We start from the raw sequence: 22,030 nt of genomic DNA, 5'->3' as shown, positions 1-22,030 counted from the left end.
TGGCAAAAATTTGCAGTGAGCATGATAAAGAGAGCAAACAAATGGGGGCAGATGTGTTATTAGTACATCAGAAGTTTCGGATGCTCGGTACGATGGTGGTGGCCCTCTAGCCCCGGCGCCGAATGTTTGATGGCTATGTTTTGTAGTCCTCCAGTGAGAATAGTTGTTATTTCATTCGACCTAAAGGTAGTGAGCAAAAGAAAACAAGATTAAATTCATTGGGGCTGGTGTGCACGGTTTAGGAGCAGCCGAACGACAGCGCCTAGTTTCATTCAAAACCCATTCAAGTGGGTAAAATACCTTTTGTCGTGTAAATGCTTCCGTGAGCAAACAACAGTACAGTACAGTTCGTGCTTTACAGGCAATTTTATGACGATATTTCGCTTTTATCGGCAAAATATTCATTTCAGATATATTCTTAGTATTCATATCCAATCAAAATTTTTCTATAGTCTTCGAAATACAATCGAAGTATAGAAAATTTTCTGATTTAAGATAACGTTTGATCCTGATTTCAATAAAGAGCTGCAAACAAATAATAATGAGAATCTTTTTCGGTGAGCAACTTCGAACTAATCTACTCTTTGAAATCCATTTTATTATTATCAACCAAATAACGCCCCCCAAACGCAACGCTCTATTGTTGTCCTAATTTATTTTTGTATCACTATTTGCTGAATTAGTGTCTCTATTAACTAACCATCCAAAATTACTCTCCGTAATCACCCTTACCAGAGGGGATGATTTTTCTAAACCTATCTATTGGGCTGATCAAAAAATTCTTGGAAATCGAACGTTACTGACCAGTCCCTTGCAGTACGAACCCATGTCTATTTCCGTCGATTCCCTCGAGCTGGGTAGCGCAAACCCGGCTAATACTGTCAATGCTAACTATTGAATTAGCCGCATCTTCTTATCGTGGGCCAACATCAACATGTTCGTGTTTGGAGCAGTCGTGTATCTGTAACTGGTACGCTGCGCCAGGAGATCGACAGAAGATAACTGCCCTCGGCTAAACTGTCTGCCGCCCTGACCCGATCCACCCGGGTGAAATGCCGCGCCTACCAGCAGTGAAATGGCGAGGATGTATGCGGCCAAAACAAATGGATTGGGAAATTTGATTTTCTCCGGTAGGAAAAACAATTTCCAATTTAGCTTCCACTATCTACGGGGCAAAAAAAATCATCTCTCGGAAGCGGAAGTTCAGTGCGGCTGGGTCAGGGTTTTTTCCACGCTCTACTCCGCTCGTATACTGCCGGACCCGGGTTGAGTCGAGGACGAATGCAAAATTTTTACGTTGACAGGCGTGGACGCTTGCATCTGTTTCGATCGATTTTTATCCCGAAGGCACCAATGCAAATACTTTTCCGATGAGTTTATTGGGTAACGGGTGCCGCATGTTAGTCCATTTTCTGCCATCGTCCTTTACGGTCTCTCATTCAGTTGTCTGTGTGTGTGTGTGTGTGTGTGTGTGTGTGTGTGTGTGTGAGAGAGTGCTGGTATTTGGTAGGGGTCCAATTTTCGGACCAAACCATGCAACCAATCTAAATCTTTTCTCCTTTCTTTCGCAGCTTTATGCAGCATTCGTTAGTGTCGCTGGATCTGTCCGACAATCAGTTACAGGGGCTGCCGCTAGACTCGCTTAAAAATGTCCACACGCTAAGCCGATTAGTAGCACAAAGGTAAGCATAAAGATTTTTCTGATATTTTCGTTAACAGGGACAAAAAACTACAGAAATAGAGCGTTTATCTCAGCTTCAAAGCATGGTTTAGCCATGGGAAGAAGCATAATGCTTTTTATTTCCCTACCGTTCCGAAATCAACAATGGAAAGCTCGGAGAATTTCACACCCAAGTGGGAGTAAAAAAAACCCTCCCACTCAAATATTCAAACCGTTGAGCAGTAAACCTTACACGGTTGTAAATTACTACGTCCAAAAAAGGTCTGTTCCGTGACGACGATTTTGGTGTGCTCAACAAACAGATGCTCGTGGAGTGTCTTTGTAGTGTAGCTTTTGCTGTTTGCACACACCGGAGACACTCAATGTGGAGCTCTTAGGAGTCAATCAATTTGAAATTGCAATGAAAGCACCTTTTGTTAAAAGGTCCGTTTTTTGACAATGGCATCAAATGGACGAGATTTTGAGCAGAGTGATTGAATGTAAAGTGTGTGGACCTCAACGTGGAGCTCAGTGGAACAAGCCGTAGCGAATTGGAGATTGTTTGAAGTTTAAGCAGATAGCTTCCACGTTGACGACAACGGCAGCGTACGAACGACCGTAATTAAGCGTAAACTCAATACACTTCAATCATTCTTCAAAATGATTTTAATCATTCTTGGAAAAATTTCCACAAATTCGGTTTGAAGCACCACGCGTTACCCGGAATGCCCGCAATCATTCTGTCGGAAAACCGGAACAGTTTTGGGCGCTGTATCGTGGCTTCCCGCTCAAAATAGCTTGTTCACAATGGTGCAATGTTATAGATTGTGGAACAAATTCTTTGAATTACTAAATTAAACCAGTAGAGCAGAAATATTTACACCACAATACCCATCTAATGAAAGTCTGTTTTTTTTTGTCGTTTTGCTTCCTCTCTTACCAAATTATATTCCAACCAGGAACAACATACACCATCTGGACGGTAACTGGGGCGGTTTGGCTGATTCGCTTCGCAGCCTGCACATATCGGGCAACTCCATTTCCGAGGTATCTTTCTACACGCACGATGAAAAGCGTCAGAACCACACGGCCCCCAACTCGCAAGCATCCATAATAAACGCGAAACAATTCTCGCAGTATCCGCCAGTAACGGTGGTGGGGCCACCAACGGCGGGTAACACCGGTCTCCAGCAGCAGCAGCAGCAGCAGCAGGGCGTTAAACCGTTCGCCAAGCTGAAAAAGCTCGTCTGGCTCGACATCAGCTCCAACCGTATCGCACACATCAGCCCGAACACGTTCCCGAAATCGCTGGTCACGATCGATCTTTCCAAGAACATTCTTTCACAGTTTCCGACGGCGTTCCTCGAGCACTTGCACGATTTGCGTGTGCTCTCGCTCAAGGATAACCTGATAGCGAAGCTCGACGGAAGCCCCGAAACCACCGGCACGGCTCGGATCCGGCTCGAAAAGCTCGATCTCAGCCTCAATCTCATCGAGGAATTGCCTTCCCTGCTGTTTAATGGGAGCGTGCGAATAAAGGCAATTAATTTCGATAAAAACTTTATCCGCCACCTGGAAGCGGACACTTTCCAGGGGCTGAACATTGTGCACATGGTGCTGGCATTTAATTTCATCGAGTCCATCGACGATGCTGCATTTGCAACGCTCGAAAACAGTCTAGAATATCTCGATCTAGAACGAAATCGACTGACGGCGGTGCCGAGTGCGATTGGACGATTGAATCGGTTACGCTATCTGTATCTGACATCGAACGAGCTGACGGGCATTCCCGACCTACCGGAGGCGTTACTACCCACCACGCTCAAGGTACTGTCCCTGAGCGGTAACAACTTTACCGCCATTCCGGTGGAAGGTCTTTCCAACTGTACGGAACTGTCGTATCTGAACATGGGCTACAACAAGATTGCCGAGATCGAGGAAAACGCATTTGCCGGTTGGGGTTCCAACCTGCAGACACTGTTGCTGCGCAACAATAAGATCACTAGCCTAAACTACGGCGCATTTAACGGGCTTGACACGATCAAGGAAATCAGTCTTAGCTTCAACGACATACACTACGTGCATCCGAACGTGTTCGAAAATGTGTCAACATCGCTGAAGATCCTGGAGCTTTCGTTTGGCATCTACAGGGAAGAGTACCCTGGGGAGGCGCTGGCCGTGTTGACGGAACTGATGTGGTTAGGGCTGGATAATAACAATCTCAAAACACTGCCGGACGGGGCATTATCCACCCTCGGACAACTGACGTACGTAAATCTGGCATTCAATCGCATTGTAGCTATTCCGCGCTGGCTCTTCCGATCGGACGTGCATCGAAACTTGGTGGAAATAGATTTATCCTTCAATCAGCTGGAAGATTTGCCCAGTGCCACATTCGACAGCTTGGAGCTGATACAAATCATCAACTTGTCGTCGAACAAACTGCGCAGCATGCAGAAGAATGCGCTACATGATCTGCCGTACCTAACCTACGTAGATCTATCGTACAACATGCTTCAAAATATCAGCGAGGGTGCATTCAGTTTTCTTCCCAGCCTATTGAGTGTGGATCTTATGCACAATGAGCTGAGCACGCTTTCGCTGAAAGTGTTTCGTCAGGTTTCGAATGCAACCACGCCAATGCGGTTGAACATCAGCAATAATGCTATCGAGTTCCTGGACGGAGATGTCAACTCACTGCTGTACGTGTACTCTCTCGACGCCAGCCATAATCAGCTGCAGGACACAACCGTGTTTCGTGCGCTAGCATTTTCACTGCGCATACTCTACCTTAACTGGAACAACTTCACCACGCTCGGTAACCACGCGTTCGGAGACTTGCAGATACTGGAAATATTGAACCTAGCGAACAACAACATAAGCTCGCTGCGTCGTCGTAGCTTTGCCGGTTTGATGAATCTCCAGGAGTTTGACCTCAGTCACAATCGCATCGAAAGTCTGCAGATTGAACAGTTTTCTCCGCTGAAAAAACTGCGACTCCTCCGACTAAACAACAATCGGCTACGTGCCATTCCGCGCGACACATTCCTCAACACTCGCATCGAATTCTTAGACCTGTCTCACAATCAGTTCGTATCCTGGCAGGCAACGGCTTTCGCTGACATCGGCTTTACGTTACGTTCGATACAGTTCGACAACAATTTGCTCGAGTTCCTGGATCCGTACATGTTCACCAGCACGCAGTTCCTGCTCGAGCTAAACCTGGCCGAAAACTTGATCAAACTCATCCCGGACAATTCGTTCGCCAACCTGAACAATCTGACGGTGCTGGATCTGAGCCACAATCAGCTTATGCCGATAAACTTTCGGGAGCTTTTCATCAACGTACCTCGTCTGCGAGTGCTTAGCCTACGATCTACCGGCATATACCGTCTTCCGTCCCTAGCACTGCCCCAGCTAGCTACACTTGACGTGAGCAACAACAATCTGCAGGAGATCGAATCGCAGGAGGAGTTGTTCTATCTGCGCGAGTTACACATACAGGAAAACAAGATCAACAACATCTCGAACCTGTTGCGGAACCTTCCTCCGGCGCTGCGTGTACTTGACATCTCGAGGAATCCGATCCGAAAGATCTCGTTTCATGATTTCTCACTCTCCCGGCGGTTGGAAGAGCTGCTCATAGAGGACATCAAAATAGCCAATCCGGACATATTCATCAAGCTACACAATTTGAAAAAGCTACGCATTAGCGCACAGCACAACTTTAGCGAGTTGGTGTCGAAGCTAAGAGGCTTACAGGAGCTGTACGTGACGATCTACGATGAGCATCTGGGTGATGGTCTGTTCACGTCCCGGATGCATGCAAACACGAAGCTTAACGTGGTCGAGATCACTGGCCGTCGGTTGGTGTCCATCTCGAGCAACGCCTTCCAAGGGTTGGCACGGAATCACGATCTGAAACTGCGAATACACAACACGATGGTGAACGATCTGCCACCGGGCGTGTTTTACGCCCTCAAGTACATCCCCCGGTTAAGCATAGATCTGTCGGACAATTTGCTAGCTGCGCTGGCGCCCGACAGCTTCTACCCGAACGCCAGCTCGTGGGATGCGGTGGGGACACGGAGCGTGATCGGTGGGCTGGACGTGTCCAACAATCCGCTGCAGTGCGAGTGTGGTCTGGTGTGGTTGGGCCACTGGCTCCGGCGATGGTTGCGAGAGACGGCGCAGGTCAATTTGATTCCTAAAGACGAAATGAAGCAAATGATTCGTGTAAGTATAACTTTTATTGAACCAAAATAGCCTTCTTATTATTTGTCAGAAGTGAGATTTTTTTTTATATAAAACGCTTGATAAAGATTGATAACAGTATTAAAAAGTTTACTAATACAGCTCCACTTCATAAGGTCCTTTGATCAATGGCACGATTATTCTACAAAAAAGTATAATTATAATTGTTTTTAACTGACCGAGCATCTAATTATCATTTCTACTTATCTTGCAAAGGAAATAAAACCACCGCCCAACCACCAGAACAGCAAAACTTTTCCCTCTTTCGCTCAGCGCCGGTACGAAAAAGTCCTGTGTTCTTGATGGTACACTGTTTGCCACCATACTTGCAGCAAGACATGATTAATTACAGCGTCACTGGTTCTTCAATCATCTGCAGCGCTACGAATCTCGATAAAGCAAATCGATATGACGTGCTGGTTTTCCGTTTTGCACACTCGGCGCGCTCTTACTCGCTTCGGTTCGGCAGAAAAACTCTAACGACTTGCATTCTACTTCTGCCAACCATCTTTGTATTTTATCGTAATTATGCCGTTCAACACGACAACACAACTGGGAAGCGGTTGGAAAATGTAAAGCTAATCTGCTATCCCCAGCTATCCCGCAGATTTTCCCTCTGATCCGTGTAACCAACCGCCGGCAAAGCGAACTCTTTTATTCTGGAGTTGATTAATACGAAACGACATCCATAATTTATGCTTCTCGCTCGGTATAATGATGGTTTTTCACTGGTGCCATTTTATTCGCCGTTGCCGTTTTTGAATGAATCGTCTTTTTTGTGTGTGCGCGGCATCATTTTTTGGAAAGTTCGTCTATGCGCGCTTGGCGTGTGGTTATAGCGGCGCCTTCCCGGTAGGATGTTTGTTGCAAGTGTTTTATTAATGAACGCGATAATAAACTGGTTGACGTATAATGTAATTCACTCGGCGTGATGGAAGATGCTGGTGAATAATAACAGTGAAGCGTGGTTCCTGGTGAAAGGCATGAGCCACACGATAAAGAGAGTTTATGCAATGTTCTTGCTGATGCAATTATTGAATGGCTCGATTCATCATCAGCTTCCCGTTTGTTTATGTGTTTTGTTCTCATTGAGTTGACATTGAGCTAACTTTACGGAATTGTGAAAAAGAGATTTTTTTTAAATGAAACTACTCCTAAAAAGCTCCTTCTTTCTATTAAACATTTGAAACATATTTGCAAGCTTATAAGCTAACTCTCACACATTGTACATTGAAACTCTTCAATAAAACAAATGCCAACATGACTCTTCACATTGTTACCATCGATGTTACCCCGTTTGTTCGCGTATTTGTTCGACACAATAACTTCCCAGACCGTGTCCCCTTCACATCTGCACACATGATGAAGTGTTTCGGGAAAACTTTTCGCCCAACTTCTTTGACATCGAACCCTAACACCACTTCGGTCTCTCTTGCTAGTAGAGTTGGGGTTTATACGGTCGAACACATCATGCTTGAAAAATTAGCCACATCTTGGGTCAGCTCATATGCTTTCTCCATGCACTTTCATTTAAATACACTACTCCCTTAATGCCCGGTGTACTGACGTTTGTGTTTTATTTTCAAAGATTTAACACAGCCTCGTAATTTATGTGATTGATCCTATTTTAGTTTTTTTTTTAAATAAATAACTTATCTTCTTTCAGCGAGCAAAACGGAGTACCTGCACGGATCCGCTGACCGGCAAGCGATTACCATTCCTGGAGATCTTCCCCGAGGATCTCCTGTGCCACGCCAGTGCCCTGAGTAGTTTAGCGTTGAAGCTACGCTTCCGGTTTATGTTAATTTGTCTCAATATGCTACTAATAGTGCTGCACAAATCACGAACATTGGTACTGTAATTTCTAACAGTTCCACGTGTGTGTGTGTGAGTTTGCACCGACCAGTTCATCGCTTCATCGCATCCGGACATCCAATCTCACGCAGCCCACGGTACTCCATTCTCATTGCAATCTTCCCAGGCATCCACAGCAGTCCACAGTGCCAACGCGCCAGGTAAGCATCGGTTAGGAAAACATAAAAAAAAAATGCTGTCGGCTGCCAATCAGCCGATAATAACAGATGGACAGCGTGTGTGAACATTATTGAACAAAAACTGTGAGGTTGCCTGTTACCACAAACAAAAACAGCATCGTTCGCTCATTCAAGCAGTCAGTTTTTGTCCCACAGTGGTGCGTGATTGTACATAGTAGTAGAATTGTAAATTATAGCAAAAAAGGAAAAGGAAGAAAAAAACAAACAAACACCCATTTTGTACGAAGTACGATAAAAAAACACACGTCTCGATAAAAAAGCCAAAACCAGAAGAAAAGAAAAAAAACATTCAAACCTGTAATGAATAGTTTGAACTAAAAGCAGGACCTGTTAAGGGACGAAACATTGTTGAACGGCGTAAAATATAGACAAACAAATGTCCTAGCAACTCGCACTGATGAACTGCATAGTAGTGTACGGATACCGCAAATGTGTAAAGAAGTGTAAATTTAACGGTAACACGCGAACGAGATCGAAGATCTCAGCCGTTTGATCAATTCCGAGTAAGATATTAACAAAACCCATCCAATCAAACAACATTCCATCATGGTAGTAGGAGCTTTAGCATAGGGCATTAAGTTTTCGGGCACCATTTTGCACTCGAGTAATGGGAAGGGAGCCGAGGTTCCTTTTTACAATAGCAGCAACACGTTACAGTAACGAAACTTCTGACTCTGGATAAATTTGAAAGGGCGCAAGAGACAGAAATTTAAGGATTTTTAAACTTGATTTTTCATTTCTGATTTTTGAGTTAATTTTTCTCTAGATTCACAATTTTGTTTCATGACTGTTTTATCAGTTTGTATCGTTTATAGCCAACTTTGCCAGTACCTGTCAGCACATTTTTGCTAGACGGGTAAATCCTTGCTCATCAATGTCCTTACCAACACCATCCTTACTGCTCGTCCAACCCATAGTGCAGGGGCAAAATAAACAGTTTACCTATATGCTCACTGCAGCGAATGATGTCATTGAAAGGAAAATGCTTTCATTGCATTTCACAGCCAGGCATAGCATCGAATGCACCGGCTCTGCGACAGTTCGCAAAAAAGTCGGCACACACAACAACTCCGTCAAATGAATTTGATAAGCCAACACGTTTCTGTCCCGTCAATCAGATAACAATGATGGCCGAATGACCCTCCCCCCCTGACCAGAAGAATTTCACTCACAGTACGTTGTTGTTTTTGTCCTCACCCTCTTTCCGCCCCATCACTTGCTTGCCCTGCGGCTCCCGTAGCGGTAATGTGTCGGATCACAGTGAAACGACATAATTATGCAATTTTCAGTCCAATTACGAAAACACACAAACCTGAACAAATCCCACAGCCGGGATGAGCCAGTGCTGCCATTTTCGCATGCACGCTTCGAGAAACAGCAAAATGGAAGGATACCGTTGATTGATATTCATAATGATCACACAATTATTATCACTGTGTGTGCGATTATAATAATGCTGGGCCACACACACACACACGCACGCGCAGCCACACGGCCGGGTTTATCTTGGTAGCGGTTGAGCTGAGATGTTAATTAATTTGCCATCGCTTCCGATCGTTCAGGCGTTCATTTTACTCGCACGTCGCAGTAAAATGGATAATGTGTTGTGTTGAACCCTATTTGTTCCAATTTCGGCGATCTTGTCAGCGGGGCAAATTTTTGGGGGCGAAAATGAGAGTTCATTTTCTAGTATTGCCACTCTTCGGTAACCCTTTAGGGGGAGATGGTAAGGGCACCATGGAGGGCTTGTTTCATTTAACAAAATATATTTATTTGTCGGACCTTAAACACATTTAGGATATTCAAATTATTGCTTAGTGATCCAAATCCTATCTGGGCCGTTCCTCCATAGTGAGGACTGACTATCCAACTGTGAGGTACCAATAAGTTTAGTAAGCCAAAACTGGCAGGCATGACCTAATTGGTCGTTAGGTCAAGAAAGGAAGAAGAAGAAATTATTATCTTATTGTTTCTACCAAAGCAATAATCCATTCTAAACCATTTCTAACCAACGATGGCTAATGAAAGTATTCTCTCAGAAGAGTATTTGACCAACTGCAGATAATCTTGTAGATTATTTTTTCCGCAGTCTCTATATCTGCTAAGGTCAGTAGGGTATTACCTTCGATCGACAATGCGCTAGCCAATGTCTCAAATGACCTCAAACGCACGTTCTCGAGTGATTGTCACATGGATTGCCTATTGACAGCCACGGCACGACAAGTTTTGTACTAGTCTGGTAAACGTCATTCTCTGGCATCAAGAAGGATGCTCTGAAATCTGGCTAAAGTTTCTCAAGATGAAGGAAACTTGTCAATAATCGTTCGAATTTCCTCATCTCTTGATTCTGCATTGGAAGGTTACACCTCACTTTCGAATTACCGATAGCTGGCTTCTATCAGACGTTCTTGTATTGCTCCAGAACAGAGAAGATCTGTACAAAAAGCTGAGTAAATCTCGAACAGCTGTTAGTGATCGTCAGGATGAAGTTCACTGTTTCCCATTTCTTCGTTCAGGAATGAAGTTCATTTTAAGAACTACCCTTCAATTGCAGCAGCCTCGATTGTGTAGGCCACTGCTACTCTAAATCAACTGATAACTGATGTTTAAGTGTTGAGCTTTCTTTTGAGATAAATTTTGTAGGTGCAAAGTAGATTTATTCGATATCATCAATTGCATTCACCATGATTGATTTCTTTTGTGCACACAAATTCAAAAGGTTGTCACTTATTCGGTACTTATTCAATTTATCAGTTTAACTTTCATCCTTTCCATCACGCATCCAATCAAATTCTTACCTCATTTACACATCGTTGTGTCATCATAGCACGTTGGCTACCCCGTTTAGTGGTATATAATTTCCCAACCACGCCTTATTAAACCCTCCAATGTCTCTTCCACACGTAAGAGCGTGTTTATGTGAGCGTGTATATGTGTGTGTATACAAGCAAGCATAATGAAATTCCATCAATGGTTTTCCCATCCATTAAGAACAGCTTCACACACTGCTCCGTGGTTGATGGTTCCTGGTTCAGTTTAGCACAAGTTCTTCTCCGGATGAAGGGCGGCCTGAAATTATGGCCTCATGAAGAAGAAAAAACCCGGTAACCCAATCCCAGCAACTTACGCATGCTTCAGACGCTACTCCACCTTGGCGCAGTTGACTGGAAGGAGAATTGTTTTATAATGAATGAATAATGCCTTCTGCCAGCCATCGGTTGCGGTTGCAAATGGCAAAGAAAAACACTTTTCCATCCATCAATCAAGCCAACCCAGCGCAACTACGGCGGTACGTGTGTGCCGCACCGTGGTAACGCCGTCTCTATAAGGATTCGATCATGCGTGAGACACATACCATCGATATGAACTTCCTTCACCACAGGCCGTACAACGCCCGTGCTCCCGAACGAAAGCAGATGCGGAAAAGCGGCTGGGAAAACATGCAAAGCCTAAAATCGTGAACCATCATCATCATTTTTCAACAACCTGCTGTGCGGCCACGGCACGTACACGCGGCAGGGATGATTTTACTTTCATTTTCTCCACCGTTTCCACGGTTGTTGTTGACAGAGTTTTTCGTTTTTTTTCTTTCCCCTGGCTCTGCACTGGCCACCGTTGCTGTCAACCGTGTACGGCGTCACATTTCTGATTAATACAAATCACCGACAAATTTCTCAATTGATAAACTTCACGTTTTCGTCAGCCGCAATATCACGCCATCACGACGGTGACATACGTATGCGGCTGAAGAACGGTTCTGCACGGTACCGGTATCGGCAAATGTGCCGTCTTGCGTGTGTGTGTGTATGCGTGAAGGGTGATGTGACAATGACAGGTGATGGGTTTCCGGTGCTGGTGAATGTTACGGCGGGAGAAGAGAAAAACTGGAAATCTTTTATGGTAACTCGCACACCGTGCGACCGAGGAAAAATGTGGAAAAATCCATAACCAGCGGTGGTCTAGACTTCGTTAGCCCGTTTTTCTTTTTTGTTAAGGGCAACGGGTTGGCAGGATTCGTGGATCAATGAATCATCGTACACACACAGCCGCCACCGCACCTTGGCAGACATGACGCGCGATCGATCGATCGCGCCAAACCGACATCTACATATGGCGTGTACGTGTGTTTGAGCGGCAGTCTGTTCAAAAGTCAGCTATTGAAAGTGTCGCGTAAAGACCGAAGCAAATTTTAATCTTTGGATGTTTTACCTTCCATCCACCCATCGATCCATCATCCGCCCCGCTGCGGGAGAAAACTCTCGCCCCAGCCCAGCTAATCGAATCATTCCGAACGAGCGCACGGCGGTGGTGTTGGTGGTGGCGGTGGAACGTGTCAGTGAGAAAGGAGAACTAAATTATGCTCTTTTGCCATATATCCATTGTTGTGCAGAAAAACGGTTCCTGCCAATCATTCGCGCGTCAGAAAACCCGGGACCGAGCAAGCCTGAGGAGCGGCAGGAAAATCCATTGCGGTTGTGTAGTTTGCGTGTTCGTGCGAGAGTGTGAATGGTTGATTTGGCAAACAGGAAGGGTTTGCCGATGTGGTTGCGTGCTGTGCGTGCTCGTATACGCTTTGTTCCATGCCATGTCTTTTCGGCCCGGTTTTTTGCATAGATGTGTTTTCCCACGATAAGCAGCATTGCTTGTGAAGAGGGTACTAAGAGAGTATTTTTTAAGTTGTACCTTCAAAAACGGGGTTTTTTTTGTGCGGGTTATGGTTAGCCAAGGATTATCGATCTTTAAAATGAAAGTTTGTAAACATTCAAGAATGTAACATCAGTTCTCATTGCATCAAAATTCCTATTTGAGGCATCAAAAATATTTACAAATCAGATGCTCTGGTACAAATTTGTCTAATAAATAGAGCATGAAAAGCAATGCTCAAGTTCTATATTGCTGTATAAATGCAACAGAACATGAATCGGAAACTGAAAAGCTCGCTTCCCTCCAAAGCCCAACCCCTAACTTACCCCAATATGCTTCACATTAAAAACTCACCCACCCCGGACAAGAAGTTCCTGTTGAGCAACAAACAACTTTCAACAAATTATCGACCGGAAATGGAAATTCCACCAGCGGTTTAAACTTGCTTGATTTCCCTGTGTCAAACTAACACCGTACAATACGGCTGGGCTGAGAAAGTCAAGTGTGCTAAATAAAGCCAACAGCCGGCCCGAATGAATGCCCCCGGTTTGGGGGCACTCCAGCCTGCTCCTACCGAACGGTACGGTGTAAACCAGCCGTGGCAATGGTGGCGCTGTGCCCTTAAACTTCGCATCAAAAATGTGAATCTTCACCCGGTATTAAATATTAAAGCCATGCAGGCACGGAACGCTAGAACTCATTACGCCAGAGTAATCCCTGGGCCGTCCGGGAAGGGCTGGCTTCGTCTAGGGACTAACGCCAGTCACTTGACTCCTATACCATTGTCAAAAAGCACAAAACCTAACCCTGACGCCCTAGGTGGAGCCGTTGTTTGACCTTACCTACACACATACACACACATTTCAATGCCAACCCTGTGCCAGACGGATGGGTGCGTCACGCTTCAATGAGCCATCACAAGGAAGAGATATTCATGGCATGATTCAGCCACCATCCGCCACACACACACACACACACACAAGCATGTGCCAGTCTTGACGCCCCTTTTATTCCAGAGCACTGGATGACATGATGTAGTAAACCCGGTGGTGCTAGGTAGCTTACGCTGGTACACGGCAAGCGCAATACCAATTTGTATTATGTGTGTCGTGGAAAATGACGTCCCCATAGTCGGCGTTGGTTAGTTCGTTGGGAAAGCTATTGGCAAGGGACTTGTCTGCTGAAGCGTGTTGTTCGGTACGCGAAACGTCCTGGGGATGCAACTTACAGGTTGCATTGACAGGAAGGATCGGCTGTCGGATTGACGTGCCCGTAGTATGAGCTCGCGAAGGAAGCTCATAACTGTATGATTGCTATATTTGTATTGTGTGCCAGACTTATTCTTCTGGAACTCAAACGCAATTTTCCTCTGCTTCTTAAGTTCCTGACAAGCCTTCTTCCTTTCCAAATATTCCATCACCTTTGAATTGATCTTTATTTTTATACATGAAGTAATTTTATTTATTTAAAAATAATAAAATATTTTCAAATTCATACAAAACGCGTCTCTGCGCCCTGCTTGATGAGCAGACAAAAAAATAACACGATGAAGATATGTTTTAAAAATTAATAACAAGGGAGAAAAAAATCAACAGTTTGACGCAAAAGTTAAGGACGTACGTATTTCGGAAAAACTCATGCATACACGAATGAATTGTGATATATTTTTATACGAAAAGCAGAGTAAATTGATGAACAGACAGCAAAACTGTAGCCAATTTGTAAGAAGTGTTCAAAAGTCTGAACAAACAAGAAAACAAAGCTGACAAGTGTGTAGCATGCAACTTCATTTCTGTTCCAATGCATTATTTGCACGAATATTTCTGTTCCATGCATTTCGTGTTACCGACATTTGATGTATGAGCTTTGTTGAATGTTCACTGCCATGGCGAAATTTCTGCAGAAGTTATTGAACGTTCGAAGGCAAATTTAAACCAAACTCCTGTTATTAGTAGAATATCATTGGTTAACATCATTGCAGTGTCAAGAGATTATTTTGTGTGCAAAACATTTAATTCCCTTGTTAGTTGGTATCGATGTATCTGTTGTAAGGTAACACGCTATTTGTTGTGCTAGATAATGCGAGAAACATGAGTTTAGCTAATGAGAGATCATGAACTTAAACGAATCCAACTGATTCGTTTAGGAAGAGTCACGTCTGATGGCGCCACTGCACTTCAACGCTTAACATCATAGCAATGCAAAACACAAAGCACGCGAACACAGAGAGTGACTGTAGCATAGAAAATCGTTTAATTTTTTTATAGAAATACACAAAAAAACAACCAGAAAATCAATCAGATAGGATTGAAAGAGCAATTCGTAGCAGAGCAAATCATCGTTTTGATGCTCGCAGCACACTCAGCATGATGGAATTGCACCATCATCGATAATGCTTGTTTGCAACAAAAAGAACACTAGAACAATGCCACCAAGTTGTAAACTAAGAACTCACCTTTCCCTCGATGACCGATTCGCCCTCCAGGATACATATACCATGCACCCAGTAGGACACAGTATAGGGCAGTAAGACTCAGTTTTTGTTTGGTTTAACGTTTTAGAACCACTAGACATCCTGTTAGTGTGCGAAACTTTAAATCGTGCTCTTAAACGGCGGAACAATGAAAAAAAAAACTTTACCTAACACAGTCGGATCGAACGATAGCACTACTTGCACATAATTGAATTTTTACAGCTACCATTCACTGATCCGAGAAGGTGACCGACAAGTCGAAAGCGAAAATATCATTCCATAACTGAACATTTGACACAACACACGAACGAACTTCAACGTCAAATTACCGATGGTAGCAAAGGCAGTTCTACACGAGTACGATGACGAATGATAACGGAAGACAAACCCAAAAAAAACAAGAATCAACGAATTGTATCGTTCCAAGCAAGCGAGATACTGGTGTGTGGAAAAGGAAAGGTCCTAACAATCGTTTTGAGCACAAGTACCACTGACTCATCTTTTTAAGGTCGTCACGAAGTAGGTCAGAGTGTAATTGTACTAGGAGGGGGAAATTTTAAAAATTTCCTTTGTAAAAAAAAGCGCAGATCTGATGCAGATAATAAATCCTTGATAAAATAAAACCAATCGCACGGTGCTTCACATTTTGAGGGTATGTACGCCGAAAGAAAATTTCCTGCTTTTAGCTTATTCCGTGTGCCATATATTTTTAGCAGGAGGCAGATGTAAGTACATAGTCGTGTTGTTATTGTTGTATCTGTTTAGATGGTGAACTTTGAAATATTTTTTATCTTTATGTCATTATCATTTCACCCAAACCGATTAAAAGCTCTTATCGGCCATAACAGGAACGTAGAACGAGTAGAAAGACATTAAGAGAAGGATTTGCATGTTCTAATAGTTGACAAGAATACGTCATGCACATTGCACATTAAGTTCATCTATTAGACATTACATCCTCTTTCTACGGAGGAATCCATAGAAAGTACGGGACATTGTTCTCTCACACAGAATCTACAGTGATGTCTCAACATTACCGGTACCGTCTGAGTATCGTCTCTCCCAAGAAGCTGTTTAGTTCGAGCCTTAGAAGTAACTTGCGCCGAGCAACTCCACTTACCGTAAATCATTTCTAATGAACCTGTCATAGATCATTATACCTTCACCAGTGTTCCCCATTCTGATGGTCTCCAAGCATGTGTGTGTGTGTGTGTGTGTGTGTGTGTCATTCACATTTTCTAAATTGCAACCGGTGCGGCTCGGTTGTCCCGAAACTGTTGGACCAGGCAACCACAAATATTTCAATTACCCAGCTACAACCGTCGGGAAGTCCAGTGTGCACCGTTCGGGAAGGAAATTCTTGCCCGGAAACTTCTTCATCTGCCGGGATGAGGAATGTCGTAAATTAAAAATGTTACAACCATAGTCACCAGGCACCGGCTTCCAAGTGGTAGTTCATGAGCATGAATCAGCCTGCAATTTAATTGCACCAGCTTCTACTCAGCGCCCCGACAAAGTAACTCTTCTCGAGGTGGTTCGCAACCGAAGATCTGCACCCAACCCTGCACTGACAGCTGCAATGCACATGACAATGACGCCGGCTCCATTGTCACTTCGGGATGGATCTGGCGGCGTGGGAAGTAAACCCAATAATAAAACCCAGAAAGCAGAAGCGCCGACAAAAACTACATTCAAAAACATCTCCATTTCACCTTTTTCGGAACATGTGGAGCACGGGAGGGCATGCAACAACGAGCGTTCGCAGCGGTGGTTTGGGTTTCGGAAGTGCTCGTCAAGATCGGGTCAATGATCGGGATTGCGGTGCGGCCAAACTGTGCATGTGTGCGGTTTCCATGTACGGCACTGAGGGCGAAACCACACGAACCGGCAAATTGATAAAGTCGTATCCATCGAGCCGGCAAAACCGAGCGTCACGAACTTTCCAACAATTCGAATTTACAGTGCTCGGCTGAGGGATGCACTTCGATGGGAGCACTTTTTGTGTTCCCGAGGGAGGATGGGCTTGCTACCCCCCCCCCCCCCTCTCCCTCATTGTTGGAGGACGATCAATATCAAGAGTGATGCTTCTGACGCTGACAACTATCATTTACAGCAATTAAATGTTTGTGTTCGTTCTTGAACGTGCGCAGTGAAAAAAGGTATAAAAAGATGATCCATTTTTAGTTCAAAGGATTTTCTTCACACATTGTCTTTGATCTGCTGCTTGGTTTAGGATATCTTTTTAATTTTAAAGAATTTACGGGAATTTAATATAAACTTTATTATTTGTAATCGTTCCTAGGGTTTTTTTTCTGAGGTATTATGGTATTATGAAATTTTATGTAAGAAACTGATTATTTCAATGAACGAAAATCATTTTTCTTTTTAAAAAATCCAGTACCCTACTCCGGTCTTTATAATGTGCCCCATTTTGAACATAACCATGGAAACTAACTCCACTGACCTGCATGCAAACGTTCATTTAAATATGTTTTGTTCCTCGCTATTGGCAAACAAAACTACAGTACTAACTACTTTTGCAACACGCTTTACTACGGAACGAATGTGTGGTTTGCGAACGACTGACTACTTCATTTCGGTGGTAGTTTGAACTTGTTCGGTGACATTAACGGCCCGCATGTCTCGCAGCTGGTGTGCCCCGAACGGCTTTGTATGCAAACGTAACCTTCCCATTCGTGTGGAAACTACAAAAACCGACCGGGTGGTGCTAGTTATTCTAAAAATCTCCTGGGTCAAACATAACGATGGCTAGCACTGTGCACTGTTTTGTTTGCTGCTCGCAAGCCGTTTGAAGATGACCCGATGACAGTGGTGCGGTTTGGCGAAGTTAACTTTAATTCAGTATTGCCATGCAAACCCCTCGAGTGGGAGTAGGTGTACGTGGCTTGTTGCATAAGCATCTGCAGCATTGTTGCTGTTGTCTATGGAGATTTGTTCATCGTATTTGTTTTTTTTTGCTAACCTTCAAAATACAAATGCTTCAATTATGAATAATGTTTGTAAAAAAAAGATGAAGCCCAAACAGAAAGTTGCAATAAGGTTAAGGTTCTCGCAACAGCGGTTGATTGGAACGATATTAATAATATATAAAATTGTTTAAGATAGAAAACAATTTACTTTCCTTACCTTATCAGCAATTTAATTAGAAAATTAACTTAAAATATAACAAATTTTATATTTATTTGCACAATCGTCGTTTAACTCAGCACTTTATATGATGCATATAGTTTATTCTACCACAGATTTTATTATCATGGTATCTCATTATTACAATTTTTGCTCTGTTTTTTATAAATTATTTAGCACAACACAATACTCTTTGCAATACCTCGAAACACTTACCATTCTCCTTAACCCACCACGCAGCATAGTTTGGCGCCCAAGTTCAGCTGGTATGTTTCCTACCTATTTGATTACTACCCATCCGGCCAACCAATCACAAAACTATCCCATTTATCATTCGACATTCTAAACTGCTGCCACACACATGCGAGCAAGAGATAAATTTATTTTCTACGCTTCCTTGCGAAATTTGAACAAACTTTACAAATTTTCCCATCCGAAACCGGCTGCAAAGCTCAGCCACGTCTTGCCCTGCTCAACCGGGACATGGAAGTTTCACGCCGTCCAAAGTTCAATTTCAACCGGTTCGCAAAACCTTTCTGTCGGATTACATGCTTTCGTCAAGCGATGACGTTGATCCTGCTTCTATCAGTATGCTGTTAGCTGAATTTCCTTTCCATCCGATTCCGATCCAAGCAGCAGGCAAGCAGCTTACGTTCGTGTGTGTGTGTGCCGGGTAAGCCTACCCCGCTGCAGCCAGAACCCGGGACGAGATGAAATGAGTGAAAGATTGAGCAAATGGAGAACATACGTTCAGCCTTGTTGATATCTTATCAAGTTTTGGGGAAAACATTTTTCTTTTCCCATCGTTTCACCGTGCCGACAGCTCCAATGGATGGCGATAGCAAATTTGTGAGAAATGGAGAAGAAAGAAAAATTATTATCCTTAAATTTAAACTGACATCTGTACGGCTACAGCGCTGAACCAGGGACGAACCAGGGCTGAACATTGGAAGGATCTTAGGAAATCTTACATATTGACAGTTTCATTCCGTGATACAAATCAGTCGAGGGCACAGCACACTACCCCGAACCGATACCTAAGCTGGCGGAATTTATTACATACACTCGCACGCCCTGCCAAACCCGTCCTCGGTTCTCGTGCAGTTCGAATACAAACAAAACATTCGCACATGTACAGCGACCGACAGACACAGCCAATCAATTGGGAAACAGATACCGTAACGGACCTAGAGCTAGGATGGTGGTCTTCCGTTTTACCGAACTGCTCGTCAGTGGTTCGAAATTTATCTATTCGTTATCCGTCGCTCCACGGTTGATTACATGTGATTAGGGAGGCACATAAATCTCTTGTTTTGATTTTTCCGTGCTCTCGCCACCATTAGCTCGGTTCTCTGGTGCCCACGTGCTTTGAAATCCGAGCTTACCGGATGGGTGGATTTGGTTACCCGTGTACTTGATCCTGATCTAGGTGATAGCCAACAATGATGGTTGTCTTGAAGAATAGATCACTGAATCTTGCAAATTAGCAAGGACTTTGGCTAGATAGCTCCTATCGAATATCTACACAAAAATCAGAAAGTTGTTTTGAAATGCAATGGTTTAACACTTGATGACATGGCTGCTCTTATTAATGTAATTCTTCTTGATGTTATGATTTATCGACGCCTCTCTCACAACGGTATTCATCCTGACGGTAAACACTCCGTACCAAAGCATGTGTCACGGTCAAGTATTTTAAATAATAGATCATAAATCATACATTATTTACACAGCGATATTCAACACGGACCTCGATAACGATGCCCGGTGATTGTTTCTTTGATATTGCTGCCTCCGTACGTGTTATGAGGCTTGCTCCAAAGCTTCTAAGGCTCGTCCACTCATCGGAGGCGAGGCGAGATAACATCTGAAGCATCATTTAATGCATCGTGTATCAAACGGTCCACGGTGCACGGTGCGGATCATCTGCCAAACCCCTTAATTAAATATTGAAAGCCAACGCTTGTCCGTCGGTAGCACCGAGTCGATGGTTCTCGCAAATGTACGCCTCTCGATGGCGATGATACACCGAATCGCATCACATACGGATCCAAGCTCTGGGCAGACGAATCGATATGGCGCTGATTATTATGTGTATATATTCACATAAAGTACCGAGTACGTACCGTACCGCTCGTAGTAGAACGTCGTATCGCTGAGACCCTGAAATCAACCAGTCAATTCGCTCCTGGCGTGTAACTGCACCGACTTCTTCCCATTTGTTTGTTAATTTATGAGCGCTGCCAGCCACACAATTAGAAGACGGTACTGTTCACACCGACTGATCACGACTGACTTGTTGGTTTGCAACTGTGATAAGGATCCACGCATGCATATCGCCCCACGGAATGCAGCCGCTACACCGAGCGTTTGTTTGTGCCGGCTACAAACGGGACTACAAAGCCCAAACCCGGCGTGCCTGTGCACCAAGTATATATTTCATTTACTCACCTTTTACATGAAGTGTGATAGCTGTACAATGATCAACTTCTATGATTTAATGAAACGTTCTGCCCTTCCCCAGCCTAGCTGCTGGGATGCGGAAATAGGATTTACGAACTTACGGCAACCTGCGGCAGGGGAAACGGATGAAAGTAGTCGGCGGCACCGAACTCTCCACTACACGTTCCGAACCGAAAGCCGAGGTTAGTTTGCAAACATTTTACATTAGCATCAATCTAAATGCCAAATATGACAATGAATATTTATGACAGTAAATAAGTCGCCTTTCGCCGCCTACACTAACCGATCTACGCCAGGTACGTAGCAGGCGTAGCTAACCCCATTGAGGCTGATTAAAATGAGCTCCAAAGTTGCCCGGGATAAATTGCTACAGCATCCCGTGCACGAAACGCATCCAGCCCCGGCGGCGCCGATGAGAGTGGTGCGGTCGTTTGTTGCTACAGTAACACTTGCGCCAAAATGGTTAACTATCTACTCCCTGCACGTATCCTACAGTGCGATGTGCCGGTGAGCTTTTGCGTTGCATTTTAATTTGTTGCTTGTGAATTTGTTGATAACAAACTCTCTTTTCTTTGGGTTTTTTCACAATTATCTCGCTTCCTCTCTCTGGATCGAAGTTGTCATCGTTTTCTCGGTTTTATTTTAATAGACAAATGTGATAGTTACACGATGATTGATGCACAACCAACAGTTCCTGTAATAGCAAAGGGTTCATAACACTTTCCTTTTCATGCTCAGTGATGATTATTCATGTTGGATTCCTAAATAAATATTAATATTTCCAAAAAATTCCATGAATTCCACGTGGTGGATTCAAATGGTGCACTTCAATGGGGTCTTTTTTCTATTAGCTTTTCTGATTTTCTCTAACGCCTCCCATCCGATTTATTACATCACACGTTCATCTACCGTGACTGGTGTGCCTGCAACCATAAACCTTTCATTTCGTTCCAAACTCTTATCGGGGGTTTTGTGTCCACGTGTCCGAGGTCACCCTATCGCTGTGGATGGTGGATAAAAACCTTCACATCTCTGATACTTCATCTGTTTTGATCAGTCACTATTAATATATGGCTCCATCGTAAGCCACACGACGAGGTAAGGGGGTTTCACTTGCAACAGCCGACCATTCGAAATTTCGAAAAACACATCACCCATCTATTAATTACTCTGCTTTACCCCTTGAACCGTTACCGTGCTGCCGATGTGCTCGTGTTGTTGACCTGCAATTTTTATGAACCTTCAGACATATCTCTATCTGAACATTAACACACGAACACACACGAATCTTCAATTCTGAGAAAAATGTGATCGATACCAGAGAAAAACACATCA

The 22,030-nt window shown here is 43.8% G+C and overlaps 1 protein-coding gene across 6 annotated transcripts in view; it reads left to right on the top strand.

Annotated features, from left to right (window-relative positions):
- The window catches only part of LOC118512696 (chaoptin), an 80,313-nt gene extending 64,601 nt beyond the window's left edge, over nucleotides 1–15,712 (top strand). For all 6 annotated transcript variants that reach the window (XM_036057504.1, XM_036057506.1, XM_036057505.1 and 3 more), the window contains 3 exons: nucleotides 1,572–1,682; nucleotides 2,620–5,896; nucleotides 7,581–15,712. In XM_036057504.1, coding sequence (XP_035913397.1) covers nucleotides 1,572–1,682; nucleotides 2,620–5,896; nucleotides 7,581–7,775 — 3,583 coding nt within the window. In that variant the 3' untranslated portion in view covers nucleotides 7,776–15,712. The remainder of the gene's footprint in view (nucleotides 1–1,571; nucleotides 1,683–2,619; nucleotides 5,897–7,580) is intronic.
- Nucleotides 15,713–22,030: the final 6,318 nt, after the last annotated feature.

Source organism: Anopheles stephensi, chromosome 3 (assembly GCF_013141755.1).
Source record: "Anopheles stephensi strain Indian chromosome 3, UCI_ANSTEP_V1.0, whole genome shotgun sequence".
Taxonomy (NCBI): domain Eukaryota; kingdom Metazoa; phylum Arthropoda; class Insecta; order Diptera; family Culicidae; genus Anopheles; species Anopheles stephensi.
Note: the sequence above shows the minus strand (reverse complement) of the source record. Positions and strands in the feature narration are given on the sequence as shown.